Below are 15961 nucleotides of genomic sequence, written 5' to 3' on the forward strand. Positions count from 1 at the left end.
ATGCTGGACATTCTCTGGTGTAAACTTTTAGTGTGTTCTATGCACCTGTATAAAAGTGTAGATGTTTTGTGTCTCTTTGTTGTTAACTTGTTTAAAGAAGAGGCAAGTCCCACTTCGGAGAAGCCTAGTTATGTGTGGTGGGGTTGAAATTGTGAGATTGCAGGGACCTCCCAGCAGCTGCCAAGAATTCTTAATCTTGGGGGCTCTTCTTGCTCTCTCTCAGGGTTCAGCCACCAGAAAGAGCTAATGAGATTTCTGTCTGTTTTCTGCAATATGATTTTGGTTTTCTATCTTTTAGGGATTTTGGTTTGCTCTTCTCTTGTTTATGAATATGGGGACAAAGATTACAGGGGGAAGTGGGGATTACAGGCTGGGTTGGGCAACAAGGTTAATGTTTCCATGATAATGGGCAGTTATTGAATGGTGATGGACCGCATTCAAAGGTTGACTCCCAGGTCCCGGGGGCATATGACTCCCAGTCAGGTTAGTACATCCTTTCTTTGAACAAAAAGGGCAATCATGGTTAATAGCATAATTAATACTTCCCATTACCATAACTAGTCCCCAATGTTCTATTTTTTTCCCCATAACACTGGGAGGAACAGATCTGTAGAAGTACCCTCTTGCAGTGAAGGGGGGGGGCACTCCTGTTTTATAAAGGAAAATAAAAATAGTACTTTCACATTAAAGCCACTGAAGGTTGCTGAGTTATCCCTGTTACAAAATTGGTCAAGAAAATGCTTTAGGTAATAATTGGCTTTAAAATCTCAAAGTTGTTAAGGCAAATATAGATATAACTAAAATGAAGAGTATATGGTAAAAAAATATATTTTTTTCAGTGCCTAAATTATATATGCCTAAACATAGTTTTCCAAAGTCTTTGGTAACAAAACTTTGAAGTTTGCTGAATTAAATAATAAAAATTATTAAATACCTAGGTATTTTGAAATAACAGAATACTGAAATATTAATCTGAGTTTGCCTTGTATGAAATATCTATAGGATAGTTTTGAATCTATTAAATAAGTCTTGTATTTTATTTGAAATATATCCTTAAAAATGTGAAAGTATTACTAATCTGAGAAATGCTAAGTATTTAACTTGCCACATAAAAATTTGAGGCTTCTAAGAGTTAAAAGTTCAAACTAAGTTGGGAGAAATTATATGGTTGTGATAATAGAATGCATGAAGTATGGAAATTCATTTTTGAGGAAACTAACTCTTGCATTTTCTCTGGAAAAATTAGTAGTTCAAAATATATTATAGCCCTAGCTGGTTTGGCTCAGTGGATAGAGTCAGCCTGCAGACTGAAGGGTCCCAGGTTCAATTCCAGCCAAGGGCACATGCCTGGGTTGTGGGCTTTTTCCCCAGTGGGGGATGTGCAGGAGGCAGCCAATCAATGATTCTCTCTCATCATTGATGTTTCTTGTGAATATTTCTCTCTTCTCCGCATCCAGCGAGGCTAGAGAGCGGTCCGGTTCCTGAGTAGGGATGGCTGGGGATTGAGAAAATGAAAGAAAGAGACAGACACAGAGATGGAAGGAAAAAGCTGGGGCCGGGTGGGACCACTGTCCTCTGATGGAGAAACAGAGACCCAGAGCCAATACAGCAAAAACCAGGAAGTTTTACTAAAAGCCAAGACAAAGGAGATTATGCACATTCTTGGGTGGGCCTGAGTCGTATTCATTCCTGGTGCTTGGCTTGATTTAAATAACAAAACCCACCCATGGCACCTGGGCTGAAGGTCAAGCTAACAACACTCCTGCCTCTGGCAAAGAGTGTTTCCAGGATGTGGCTCTGCCAACGCCATTGGATTCAGCTGACAATAATTAAAGAAATGCCCATGTGCCTTCCCAGGCACTCTCTACAGTTTCTATCTCTCTTTCACTCTCCCTTCCTCTCTGAAATCAATAAAGATATATTTAAGAAAAAATGTTTATGTGTGTCTGTGTACTATGTGTGGTAAAATTTCAGCCTAGGATATAATATTTTATTGGCCTGAGGGAAAAAAAGGGGGGGGATTAATTCTATAGTCCAAACCAAATTTTTAATATTAAAACTGGTTTAAGCTTAATTGATGTCCGTAGAATAATTACAAAGAGTGTGTGATATAATCTTTGGGTTGTATATATTTGACAGTCTTTCCAAGTTAAATTTCATGACTTTAACTGAGAGATAGCTTTGGGACATTCCAAGGACCCTGGAATGACTCAATGATTTATTCTCTCTTCTTAAAAGAAATATTTTTGAACTAAATTAGGCCAATTTAATATACTTGACATACATGGGAAGCTTTGTCAAATAAAAATTAATAACTATGTCCTATTTATATACATACTAGCGTTCCCATTGCAGGAAAAATCCTGCAATAGGGTTTTCTGCTACACTCTACCCTGCCCCGCCTTCTCCGCCAGCTTGCCTGCTTTTCCCTTCTCCCCCAGCCCCGCCTCCACTCCTCCCTTCTCCCCTGCCCCGCCTTCTCGGCCAGCCAGTCTGCTTTTCCCTTCTCCCCCAGCCCCGCCTCCGCTCCTCCCTTCTCCTCCCCCTCGGCTTGCTTGCTTCTCCACAGCTTTGCTCCCTTCTGCAGCTCTTGGCTTCTTTCTATGCTGTCTTGATATGCAAATTAGCGGCCATCTTGGTTGGGTAATTTGCATACTCGTCCTGATTGGTTGGTGGGCGTGGCTTGGGCGTAGCGAAGGTGCAGTCAATTTGCATATTTGTCTATTATTAGGTAGGATATTTTGTTGAAATTAATGTTATAGAAATTTCAGTCTGCTTCAGAAAGATTCAGAGAAAAGTTCAAACAGGAAACTTTCAGGGGGGTAGCATGTGTCCAGTCATGGACACCAGGCAAGTCAAGAGTCATGATTCCCTCTGGGGGCAACTGCCAGTGATACTTGGGGTATTTGCATTTCACATATTAGAAGTTCATAAATTATTTTTAATGCTCAATACACCACTTGCAGTAAGCCATGTGCCTCATTTTAAAATCTTACCTATTATTTATTCTGTATATGCTGAAATTATAATTGAATCTAAAAGTATACAAATTTTATACTAGTCTCTATGTCATTTTACAGGAATTATTATTTACCAAGAAATTGTTGTCTTGGAATGTTATATTTTATAGAAAAGCAAAGTTTTATCAAATCTATAACCATGCCACTTCTAAATTTTGTCATTCATGGATAGCTGTTGCTTTACTCTGATGCATTTGTAGGTATATTATATCTTTAGAAAAATTCATGAAAAGGACTCTGACTTACTCTAACTTGCAGGCTTCTAAGCAGGCCATATCTTTGAACTGGATGAAGATTTATAGAACTTAAAGGAATAACTGAATTCAAAAAAACTACTGGCAAATAACCAGGATAAACAAAAATAACTATGGGACTAAATGAATTAAGAATAATTATTCTTATGACTCTTTAAAATATTGTTGACTTTTAAATCTTTTGCTTCCCAAATATAAGGAAAAGTAAAAAGAAGACATTCTGCATTGTAGGAACTAACAAATCAGTAAAATTCATTTCACAGTACTTCCAGGAGACAAAAATTCAAAGACTACAACAACCCGGAGATTTTTGTCTATTGGGAAATACATTAATGAAAGACTCTCTCCAACAGTGTTAAAGGGACCTTACCTTATCAGGTTAAGGACATTTGCCTTACCTGATATGGACCACGCATGGACATTTGTCCCTGTCTCTGACACTGGCCTTTATCTCAAGGATGAGAAGCCGCCGACTACGGAGAATGTAGACAGCCATCCCAAGACATCAACAAGGCCTGTGTGCTCACAAATTGATGCTGCTAAACCTTGTTCTTCTATCGCCTAATTGTTATTGATTGAATGTATATAAAAATAATTTTTATACTGCTATTATGCTCCTTATGGTTTCCTAGTGTAAGCAATATCTGTCTCTCTAGACCCCTTTCCCTATTAGACATGAAAAATTTCCCACCTACTAGACAGTGATGTTCTGATTATCACCTATGATAATGAAGTTAATGTTTTGGGGGGGGGTTTTTTTGGCCACTATCAATATAAGCTTTGGTACATTTTTAGGCTATACCTATTATAAAGGACCTACCTTGGACAGACCTCTCTAAGAACACTTCCCTAAGAATTCCCCTGGTAAAATAATATATAGATCTAATCTAGATGAGTATTTTAGATGAATATTATCTAAATATAGGAATGGATAAAATTAACTGCCCAGAAGAAAAATTGGAACTTCTGGATAATAGCAGATACTTGTTTTCCCTCAGATCGTTCCTTATCTAATAATAGACATTTTCTGTTCCTAATCAGTGTTACTAGTTTATTATTGTTACTTTTGTTCCTGGTATGTAAATGTTATACTAGATGCAGAAAAACAAAACTTGACAAACAGCAAAAAGACTCGGATCATGGTGGCTCAAAAATTAGAAATGATCCAGAATACTTTTTAACAAGGACATATAGGATCTGACTGCCTCCCATTTACCTGCTCTTTTTGAATAATAGTAATTCGACCTTAAATGCCATCTAAGGTTATGGTCTTGTCCCATCCCCAGTGGTCCACCCTGTTCAGCAAGACATGCTGACACAGAGACATCCTAGGAATGAGCCTTCCTAGCACCATGGGACTCCATTATCCAACCAAAAAGGTGGTCATCAATGCATCCTTTGGATTGATTTATGACCAAAAGGGGATGTGTGGACGAAAGGGGCCACATGCTAACCTGATAGGCTTAGGGAAGGCCTGCATAGCAGTCTTGCAGACTCAGAGAACTAAAGTAACCACAAAGGATGGTCTGAAATTAAACTTTAACTAAAAGCAGTTATGGTGGGTAGTCACCTCCTAGGCCGGTATCTTCACTGACAAGGTCAACCTTTACCTTAACTGAGCCTATGTGTCTTTTTGCATCTATGATAACACACCCTTTGAAATGTCTGGGTAACTTGTAACTTCCCTTTTTCCGGAGCCCCTGGGGCACAACCAAATGTGCTGGGTGCCAGGACAAATACCACAAATTCCTTCATTATCATGTTAATTGTTCCTGCACCCACCTAAGTATGTGTCCATCATTTTACTTTTTATCCAGTCCCAGGGGCCCCTCCCCCCCACCGCCACTTTGCTTTCTCCCGCCTCTCTAGTCTATCACCAATGGATTTCATGTAACCCACCTGCGTCCCTTTCCTTTGATTGCAATGTATAAATACAAATGTAACCCGCCAATCTCTGGAGCATTATCTCAGTCCGTTGAGGTCCTGCTTCTCGGCATATGTTGACAGTTTGGCTCAAATAAACTTATAAAAATTCTTTACAGGTTTCAATGGTTTTTATGTTAACACTGAAAATAAAACTAAAGCGAGGAACATATACCCGGAATTACCAGCTGAGGTTCAACTGAGGAGGAGACTTATATCAAGGAAGGACAGAAAACACTTGGAGACTGGAAGGAAGGATGAGGTTGCAAGAGGAGCTGAGCCACTTCCAGGGGTGGCAGACTGAGAGTGAGGAGGGAGCTCTTGGCTATAGGAGGGTCTGTTCCTTCAGAAGATAGAGGCCCAGAACCCAGGCTCAGAACCACAGCCTGGAACACCAGAGCTGAGACCGGCAGCCAATGAAACATCCCGTGTGAAAGGCAGCAGAGCTGCTGGCCGCCAGTCTGGAGCTGGCAGACTGGAGCTGGTGGGAGAGAAAGCCTGTTTCGTTTTCTTTCTTTTTTTTTTTTTTTTTTAAACCCAGAGCACAGGAGTTTTCATTTGCAGCTACTCACCTGAGGCTTTGAATAATAGTAATTCGACCTTAAATGCCATCTAAGGTTATGGTCTTGCCCCATCCCCAGTGGTCCACCCTGTTCAGCAAGACATGCTGACACAGACATCCTAGGAATGAGCCATCCGAGGGAGGGCAGTGTGGACTCGAGGTGCCTAAGGAGAGGCTGGGGTGGGAAGCACTGCAGGGAGACGTGGGAAAGCAGCAGCCAGAAACCCTGCATGTGGTCCTACACCCCAAACCTAAACGGCATTTTTCCTGAGAGGAACTAGCTGCTCCCAGTAGCTGCAGGGCAGGAAAAGAAAAAACCCTCCCTACCTGCTACAGCCTGCCCCCCTCAGGAGCTCTGCCTGCCACACCCGCATTTTTCACCTTTTCAGAGGAAACAGAAGCAGAGGCCACGCCTAAGGGTTGAATAGTCTCAGGGAGCACCTGTGACCGGATTGAGGGAGGGGCTGTACACCCCACTGTTCCAGAACACCGGAGAGCTGATAGAAACTCCAGGTTTCCAGCTGAGCCCACCGGACTGCATACGAGGATCTCCACCCAGCCCAGGGCAAACTAATATTTTGGGCCACTTGCAGAGGAGTAGCTCTGGGACAGGGACACACACACACTCCATTCCCTGAAATCTGAACAGTGCCTCCCTATCACAGGAGACCCAGACGTCTAGACTCCCAATTCCACCTAAAGACCTTTCAGAAACAGACTTTTGAGTGATTAAGATTGACAGCTGGCTAGCAGGCAAAGGTGGGCAGAGGTGGATCCCAGAGAACCTGGGGAAGTTTGCTGATCCAGCCCTGGGCCCCATGCTGCTAACAGAGCTGCTTTAGAGGGCAGGTTGGCCTCTCCTGTGTACAGCCAAGTACTATGGAGACAGACACAAACTGAAGATCGCTTGAAGTTTCAAGCAGGTTGCTGAAAGCCAAATGATGACAGTTTCTCATAGTGGTTAACACCCACACACCTCACGGGAAGCCCAGAATTGGCAGACGGAGCAGTCAGCCGGTCATCAGAAGAGCGGGATGCAAAGGAAGCTTCCATGGGGCACTAAACTCCGCTGAAAGGAACGCCACTTCACTTTCTTTTCTTCTTTTTCTCCCCTCTTCTCTTTTCTTTCTCTTTTTTACTTTTTAAAAAATTTATCTTCTTTACCGATCTTCTATATTGACTTGTTATTATTCTAGACTCTATTGTTCTGTTCATATATGTAACTTCCCTCTTCCCTTTTCCTACTCAAAATGTTTTATTTTTATTTTTCACCTGGTTTCTCATCTTTTTCCCTTTTCTTATGCTGGGTTTATTTGCTTTCTCCTCTATTTTCCTTTTCTTTTCTTTCTCCTTTGCTTTAAACTGTTTTCCTCCCCCTATTCCCCTAACCCAGTATTCTTATGTTATTTCAGCTCTGCAACTACTTATTCCTTTTTTCTCCCCTCCCCCCCTTTTTGTGTTTTTTTTGTTTGTTTTGTTTTCTCATATTTTTTCTTCCTTTCTTTTCTTCTGTCATTCCTGCTCTCCTTTTTCTTTTCTAATTCTCTCTTCTCTGGTGGTTGCTTTTGTTGGTGCTGTAGGGATCTTGTGCATATTTTTGTTTTGTTTCTTTTGTTTTGTGTTTTGCTATTGTGTTTTGTTCTGTTTATTCAGCACCTCCACAACAGCTTGCATGATGTGGTCAGTTCCAGGGTGAGCCACATAGTCCACCAGCCTGAGAGGAGATTCCATACGTGAACAGTACAATAACATTAAAGACCCAACTACAACAGGAGGACACAAATAACTCAAGCAAGGGGCTCTCCTAGAGCACCCAGCTCAGATCTAAGAGACTGCACCACTAGGTCCCATAAAACACCTACTACATAAGACCAACCCACAAAGTCTGGGAGGCATAGCAGTTTGATCTAATACATAGAAACAAATACAAAGGGACAGCAAAAATGGGGAGACTAAAAAACAACCCCCAAATGAAAAAGGATGAATTGCTCGAAAAGGAAATAAATGAAATGGAGGCAAGCAATTTGTCAGATAAAGAATTCAAAAATAATGGTAATAAAGGTGCTCAAAAAAAAACTCAGTGAAAACTACAAGCAATTTAATGAGCAATCTAAGAGACTAATATAATGAGAGCTACACCAACATGAAAAGAGAGCTGAAAAAACAAATAAGAATCAATTGGAAATGAGAACTGACATAGCTGAAACAAAGAACACCCTGGAAGGATTCAACAGTAGACTAGAAGAAGATGAGGACTGAATCAGCAAATTAGAAGAGAAGATAGAAAAGACACCTATTCAGAGCAGCAAATGTAAAAAAAAAAAAAATTAAATAGCAGGAGGAGAGTCTAAGGGAGCTTTGGGACAACATGAAATATAATAACATTCACATCATACAGGCAGCAGAAGGAGAATATGAGAAAGAAATAGAGAACTTGTTTGAAGAAATAATGGCAGAAAATTTCCCTAACCTGGTGAAGGAAAAGGCACTCAAGTATGGAAACACAGAGAGTCCCAATTAAGATGAACCCAAGACCCACACCTAGGCACATAATAATTAAATTGTCAAACATTAAAGATAAAGAAAGAATCTGAAAGGCTGCAAGAGAGAGACAGAAAGTTACCTACAAGGGAGTTCCCATTAGACTGTCAGCTGATTTCTCAGTAGAAACACTTCAGGCCAGAAGGGAGTGGCATGAAGTATACAAAGTAATGAAAACCAAGGGACTGAACCCAAGAAAACTCTATCCAGCAAGGCTATCATTCAAAATGGAAGGTGAAATAAAAAGCTTCACAGCCAAAAAAACAAAAACAAAACAAAACCAAAAACCAAAAAACCCACACGCAACAAAAAACCCAGCACTGCAAGAAATGCTAAAAGGACTATTGTAAGAAGAAGAAATAGAAAGAAAGAGAAGAACACAGGCATAAAGAAAAAGAATGGCAACAAGTAAGTACCTATCAATAATAACCTTAAATGTAAATGGCTTAAATGCGCCAATCTAAAGATATAGGGTAGCTGAATTAATAAGAAAACGTGATCCATATATATGCTGTCTACAAGAGACACACCTCAGAACTTTCACTATCACTCACACAGAATGATAGTGAAAGTACCGCAAAAAAATTTCTAGGCAAATGGAAATGAAAAAAAAAAGTTGGGGTGGCAGTACTCATATCTGACAAAATAGACTTAAAAGTGAAGGCCATAACAGGAGACAATGGAGGTCACTTCAACCAAAGGATATAACTCTGGTAAGCATATATGTACCCAATACAGGAGCATCCAAATACATAATAATAATAATAATAATAATAATAATAATAATAAAAAAATAAAAATAAAACTTCTGGAGGATTTTAAGGAAGAGATCCACAGCAATACAATCACATTAAGGGACTTGCATACCCCACTGACATCACTGGAGAGATTTTCTAGACAAAAAATCAGCAAGGAAACAGTGACCTTAAACAACAAAATGGGTTAGATGTCATTAGTTGACAGCTACAGATATACATTCTTCTCAATTCCCCATGGGACATTTTCAAAGTTAGATCACATGTTAGGATACAAACTAACTCTCTACAAGTTCAAGAAGATTGGAATCATATCAAGCATCTTCTCAGATCACAGTGGAATGAAATTAGAAATCAACTACAGTAAAAACACTCAAAAACATTTAAACACATGGAGGCTAAATAGCATGCTATTAAACAATGAATGGGTTACCAAAGAGATCAAGGAATAAATAAAAAAACTTCCTGTAAACAAAGGAAAATGAACACACAACAATCCCTTTTACCATTGCAACAAAAATTTTAAGATGCTTAGGTATAAACTTAACCAAGGAGGTAAAAGACCTGTACTTGGAAAACTACAGGATGTTGACAAAAGAGATAGAGGAAGACATAAACAAGTGGAAGACTATACCATGTTCATGCATTAGAAGAATAAACATCATTAAAACGTCCATACTATTCAGAGCAATCTACAGATTCAATGCTATCCCTACAAAAATACCAAAGGCATATTTCATGGATCTAGAATAAACACTCCAAAAATTTATATGGAACCAAAAAAGATCCCAAATAGCTTCAGCAATCTTGATAAAAAAAGAGACAAAGTTGGAGGAATCACAATACCAGATATCAAGTTATACTATAAAACCACTGTACTCAAAACAACCTAGTACTAGCACAAGAACAGGCATATAGATCAATAGAATTGTAAAGAGAACCAAGAAATTGACCCAAGCCATTATGCTCAATTAGTATTTGACAAAGGAGGCAAGAGCATACAATGGAGTAAAGACAGTCTCTTCAATAAATGGTATTGGGAAAATTGGACAGGTACATAAAAAAAAAGAAAAGAAAAGAAACTAGACCACTAACTTACACCATACAAAAGAGTAAAGTAAAAATGGATAAAAGACTTAAATCTAGCTGAGACCGGTTTGGCTCAGTGGATAGAGCGTCGGCCTGCAGACTCAAGGGTCCCAGGTTCGATTCCAGTCAAGGGCATGTACCTTGGTTGCGGGCACATCCCCAGTAGGGGGTGTGCAGGAGGCAGCTGATCGATGTTTCTCTGTCATCGATGTTTCTAGCTCTCTATCTCTCTCTCTTCCACTCTGTAAAAAATCAATAAAATATATTTCTTTTAAAAAAAGACTTAAATCTAAGTTGTGAAACCATAAAAACCTTAGAAGAAACCATAGGGTACAATATCACAGACATCTGCCCAGCTGGTGTGGCTCAGTGCTTGAGCATTAACTTATGAACCAGGAGTTCAATTCCTGGTCAGGGCACATGCCCGGGTTGCAGGCTTAATCCCCAGGAGGTGTGCAGGAGGCAGCCAATCAATAATTATCTCTCATCATTGATGTTCTATCTCTCTCTCCTCCCTTCCTTTCTGAAATAATTGAAAATATATTTTAAAAAAAGAAATCTCAGACACCTCTCATAGCAATATGTTTACTGATACATCTCCTACGGCAAAGAGAACTAGAGCGGAAATAAATGGACTACACCAAAATAAAGTTTTTGTGCAGCAAAAGAAACCATCAACAAAATAAAAAGAGAGCCCACTGCATGAGAACATATTTGCCAATGATACATCTGATAAGGGGTTAATTTTCAAAAAATATAAGGACCTCATATAACGTAACAAAAGGAAGACAATCCAATTAAAGAATGGGCAAAGGACCTAAATAGACACTTCTCCAAAGTGGACATACAGAAGGACAAGAGACAAATGAAAAATGCTCAGAGTCACTGATCATCTGAGGGATGCAAATTAAAAGGACAATGAGGTATCATTTCACACCTGTCAGAATGGCTATCATCAACAAGTCAATAAATGACAAGTGCTGGCGACGATGTGGAGAAAAAGGAACCCTTGTGCACTGCTGGTGGGAATGTAGACTGGTGCAGCCACCGTGAAGAACAGTATGGAGTTTCCTCAAAAAACTAAAATGGAACTCCCATTTGACCCAGTGATCCCACTTCTAGGACTAAATCCCAAGAAACTAGAAACACCAATCAGAAAGGATATATCCACCCCTATGTTCATAGCAGCACAATTTACAATAGCTAAGATCTGATAATAGCCCAAGTGCCCATTAGAAGATGAGTGGATAAAAAAGCTATGGTACGTTTACACTATGGAATATTATGCAGCTGTAAAAAAGGATCTTTTACCCTTTGAGACAGCATGGAGGAACCTGGAGAGTATCATGCTAAGTGAAATAAGCCAATCAGAGAAACAGGTATCACATGATCTCACTCATATGTGTATTCTAATGAACAAAATAAACTGATGAACAAAATAGATCCAGAGACATAGAACAATGGAACAGACTGATGAATTTCAGAGGTAAGGAGGCGGGTGGGGAGATATTAACCAGGGAAGTTATGATACACAGACAATAGTGTGGTAAAGGCCTGGGAGAGGTATGTGTGGGGTGAAGGGGGTCAATGGGGAAAAAAGTGGGGACATCTATAATACTTTCAACAATAATGGTAAAATTAAAAAAAAAAAAAAAAAGAAAGGATCCTCTTACTCTAGGTGTAGGGGCTGGGGCACTTGGGGTGGGGTAGAAATAAGTCTGAAGTCAGAGAAGGAGGCAGGAGCAGGGCAGGGGCTGGGCCTGCTGGGAGGTTTAGAGTGCAGGATACCTCTGAGGAATGGAGTATTGTCAGGGTTGGGACTAGGGGTCAGAGGGAGTCTAGGGTAGGAATAAGAATGGGAGTGAGGCAGGCCAGTGCTGGATGAGGGGAGGGGTAGGGCAGGAGCATAACAGGGCCCGGAATCAGGTAGCAGCTAGGTGTTAAGCAGGTGGGAGAGCAAGGCTGGAGTTAAAGCAAATTTTTAAGTGACCTTTCTTGGATGTGAGTGAGCCCTCGGGCCTCAGGAGGAGGCACTGGAGCAGTGCTGAGCTGTCACAGGAAGTCTGCTTTCAGCTCCAGGTCTGTGTGGCTGAATTCTCCCATCTGGGTGTACTGGGGACACAGAGACAGCTACTGCTTAGCGACTTCAAGGTGGACTCCCCTGCTCTCCTTCACAGCTCCCTCAGACCCAGGGTCTGACAGATAACTCTGTCCCAGATCTTATTCTTCATCCCTCTGAGACACGCCCATGTACTTTTTCTTGCTGAGCTCTAATATCTGTTTATTTTTCTAACTTATAAAGTAGTAACACTGTCATCTAAGTTGTCTGTAAAATAAGATCTTACATTTGGTGATTCTCCACATATTAAAGAGCTATTTTCACTAACATTTTCTCATTGATTCACATAACATCCTATTAGGTAAAAATGACCTGTACCCCATTTTACAGAGTCAGCGCCGGACGTACCAGACCAGTCATGGGCTACTAGGACTGAAACTCGGTGTTCTAACCTCACGCCCCGCAGTCTCATGGCTAGCTGACATGGATAAACCAGACACAGAATTCAAAACTGAAGCACAGGCGACATGTTTGTGCTTGCTCTGAGAGACTAAACACTTCAGGACTGGAATCTGGGTACCTGGGACAGGGAGATGGGGTTAAGGGTGGTGACAGTGACCGAATCTCATTACTTGGCTGCTCACCCAGGCCAGGGGAGGGCTACCACTTACACTGCCTGGGCCACGGTAAGCCCTGCAGGCACGAATCTGACACCCAAGACAGCAACGCCTTAGTCACACATTGCTACCATCCTAGGTCTCCCCGACCTGCCAAGGGTTTTACCACCTGTGGCTCCGGCACAGACAGGGGACAAGATTACCCAGCAGGGGATAGAGGTGAAGTTCCAACAGACCTTGGTGTCTGGCTCCTGACTCCCTCTAGGGGTAATCCTTGAAGCTGGCGCTTTATTCCCCCCACATGGCTCTCCCTTTGGAGATAATCCTGGGCAGGTCCATGCTTATTACCCCACTTGGAATAGGGGGTTCACATCTGTGAGGCCCTTAGCAATGAGCCTCGTGGGGCTTTCTGCTCTGCTAAGTCCTGACAGGTCCCTACAAAGAACAGTTCCCTGAGGCCTGGAAGCACCCCCTTCACCAGGCAGGATGCTGCTCAGTGACTTTAGGGTGGGCAGCACGAGGCTTTGAAGATTCAAGTCTTTATTAAAGGCTATGGAAGTGGAGAGGGCAGACCAGACTTGATGATAAAAGCTGTGACAAAACGCACCTGAAGGTAGCAGGCATTGTGGGGCTGGGCTTGTGCTAGTGGAGCACTGCCCAGTCCAGGCCCAGGCTGCCTTGTGGCTGCCAAGATGATGGCATCACAGCCCGCCCAGGGCCCCAGGCCCCTCCTCCCTCTTCCCCTCAGTCTGTTCCTGCCAAGCTTCAGAGGCAGCACCTACTGTAAATTGGAAGCCTACTTTAAATGCATCAGAGTTCACTGTTAGATCCAGTGCTCTCGCTGCTCTAGCAAGATTCTGTGTAATTCCTTAATGGGTTTTCAGAGCACCCACAAGATGGGGGCTGAGGTGTGTGCACACAGACTTCACCTTTGTGAAAGCTGAGCCCGTAGAAGCTGGGGGTCTGGGCTGCATCCCAGTAGCAAAAATCGAGGAACAGGGATGGGAAGGGGAGGGGACACTGGTTCTGCCCGTCAGAAGGGATGGATGGCTCTGACCTGCTAGTGTGCTGCTACTGACCTCTGCTGTGCCCTTAGGCTGGGAACCTTAGCTTAGGGGTGGGGGCTAGGGTTCAAGAATGAAACCATCTGTCTACTGCCTAGTGGCATGCTGCCCATTCTAAAATCCCAGAATGGCAGGGTTGAATGGGACTCAGACCATCCAGGCCAACCAGCCATTTTACAGGTGGGGACAAGGGGACTCAGGAAGGGGCCTTATGGTAGGTCAGGACTTGCTCTGCTGCTCCACACTGCTTCTCCTTTGAGTGCAGTCTACACAGCAATGGTCCTGGACTCAGTCGGCATCAGCAACACCTGGACAGCCTGCTAAACTATACAGCTTGCTAGGTGCCACCCCAGAGTCCAGTCCAGTTCCAGAGGTCTGGGGCAGAGGCTATCAGGGGAAACCAGGTGTGGGCCTCTGGACTACACAGAGAGCAGCACCGGGTCAGAGGACATTCCTTGGCCAGGCTGAGGCAGGCAGTGCAGACATGGCCAAGGGCCATGCTGAGAGGGGTCAGTAGCCTGAGGACCAAATGGGCAAAGCCTGGCCTAAGGAGAATGTTTGTGTGGCCAAGAGGAAGGAAGCAAGTGTGGAGGGAAGTGGGCACAGGCATGGCACAGCAGCTTCTGTCTCTGCAGATATGAGGGAAGAGGACAGAGCCAGCCTGCAGGCAGGCAGAGGCTGGGAGAACCCAAGCTCATGAGGGGCAGTTTAGTTTGAAAGGCACTTTGAGTACCTGTGTGGCCACTGGTGTTGCAGGTGGTGTCCACGGGGGCTGTTGGCAGGTCCTCTGGGCAGTGGCTGGGAGTCAGGGAGGAGCTACAGGGACAGAAAATGGCAAGGCCATGTTTCTTCACCCAGGACCTCCCTGGTTCTGGCTCCTGCAAGGGAGGGGCCAACGGCCTGGTGAGTTAACTCACTGGTGCATCAGGGATCTGGTAGCTCCAGGGGGTGGCTGCTTGGCCTTGAATCCTTCTCTGTGGGATTTTTAGAGAAGGGGAATTTGGTCCCAGAGAACAAGACCTAATTCTGGACCAAATGTCAGCTGAGTATTAGGGACCAGGTTCTGGGAATGCTGTGATGAGCAGGGCCTGGCTGAAGGACAACATCCCTCTGTCCCCAGAGATTCTAAGTCAGTCATCCCCTCATCTCAGCTGTTCTGGGAAGCCCTTTGGGCCAACCTGTGGCTAGCAAGAGGGGTAGAGATGCCTTCTCCCTCGGCCAAGGCTGGCCTTTCCATCAGGCTTTTGAAGTAGGTACTCATAGCTTGCAAGTTGAGAGCAGGCTGTGCAGGGGGCGATGCAGTGGCCTGTAGATACCGACTGTACTTCTTCAAGCCCCCCTGTGGGTCTCGACTGTGTGCAGTCAGCAGCTCCATGAAGCTCACGTTGTGGAGGGCCAGGAGGCGGGCCTCGGCCCGGGGCAGGACGGCTGCCTGCACCAGGGGCTGCAGGGATGCGAAGCACTGCAGGCTGCTGAAGTAGTAGAAATGCGGGGCCAGCTGGGGGCCCGGGGAGACCTCAAGGAGGCGGCACAGGTCACGCATGGTCAGCACAGCGGCCAGTGCACTGTGTTCACTCATGTTTCTTGCCAGGTAGGTCTTGGCCAAACTCTTGAGTTTGAAGCTGCTGGCCTGGGGCACTCGCTCCTGGATGAGGGGCAGAGTGGCCAGGAAGCCGGAGATGGCCTCCTGGAACTCCCATAGCTTGTTCATGTCTTCCAGGGCCCGGAAGAAGTTGGGGAGGCCGGGCCCCCACAGCTTGTAGCAGGCCAGGATGGGCCGGCACATGGAGCGCAGGAAGCGGAGGAAGTGCTGTAGCCCCACCTCCAGGGAGACAGCCTTGGAGTAGACGCTGAAGGCCGCTGGTTGGATGAGCACTCGGAATTTGCTCTCCTGGTTCACGGCTGCCAGCTGCCTAATCTTCTGGGCTGGGCAGGAGAGAAGGGCAGGATGAGGTCCTAGGGACATGGGAGGCACTGGGAGGGATTGGGGGACCTCCAGGGCTGCTGACCCACTATCCAGACACCCCACCTCGGGGTCTGCTGTCAGGAACCAAACATCAGCCTCCAAACATTTGCA

General features: G+C 43.7%; 1 protein-coding gene across 1 annotated transcript in view; it reads right to left on the reverse strand.

Annotated features, from left to right (window-relative positions):
- Positions 1–14347: 14347 nt before the first annotated feature.
- PML (PML nuclear body scaffold) overlaps positions 14348–15961 on the reverse strand; it is a 52971-nt gene continuing 51357 nt past the window's right edge. The window contains exon 9 of the mRNA XM_008157073.3: positions 14348–15810. Coding sequence (XP_008155295.2) covers positions 15032–15810 — 779 coding nt within the window. The 3' untranslated portion in view covers positions 14348–15031. The remainder of the gene's footprint in view (positions 15811–15961) is intronic.

The sequence above is a fragment of the Eptesicus fuscus genome, chromosome 5, assembly GCF_027574615.1.
Source record: "Eptesicus fuscus isolate TK198812 chromosome 5, DD_ASM_mEF_20220401, whole genome shotgun sequence".
NCBI classification, from domain to species: domain Eukaryota; kingdom Metazoa; phylum Chordata; class Mammalia; order Chiroptera; family Vespertilionidae; genus Eptesicus; species Eptesicus fuscus.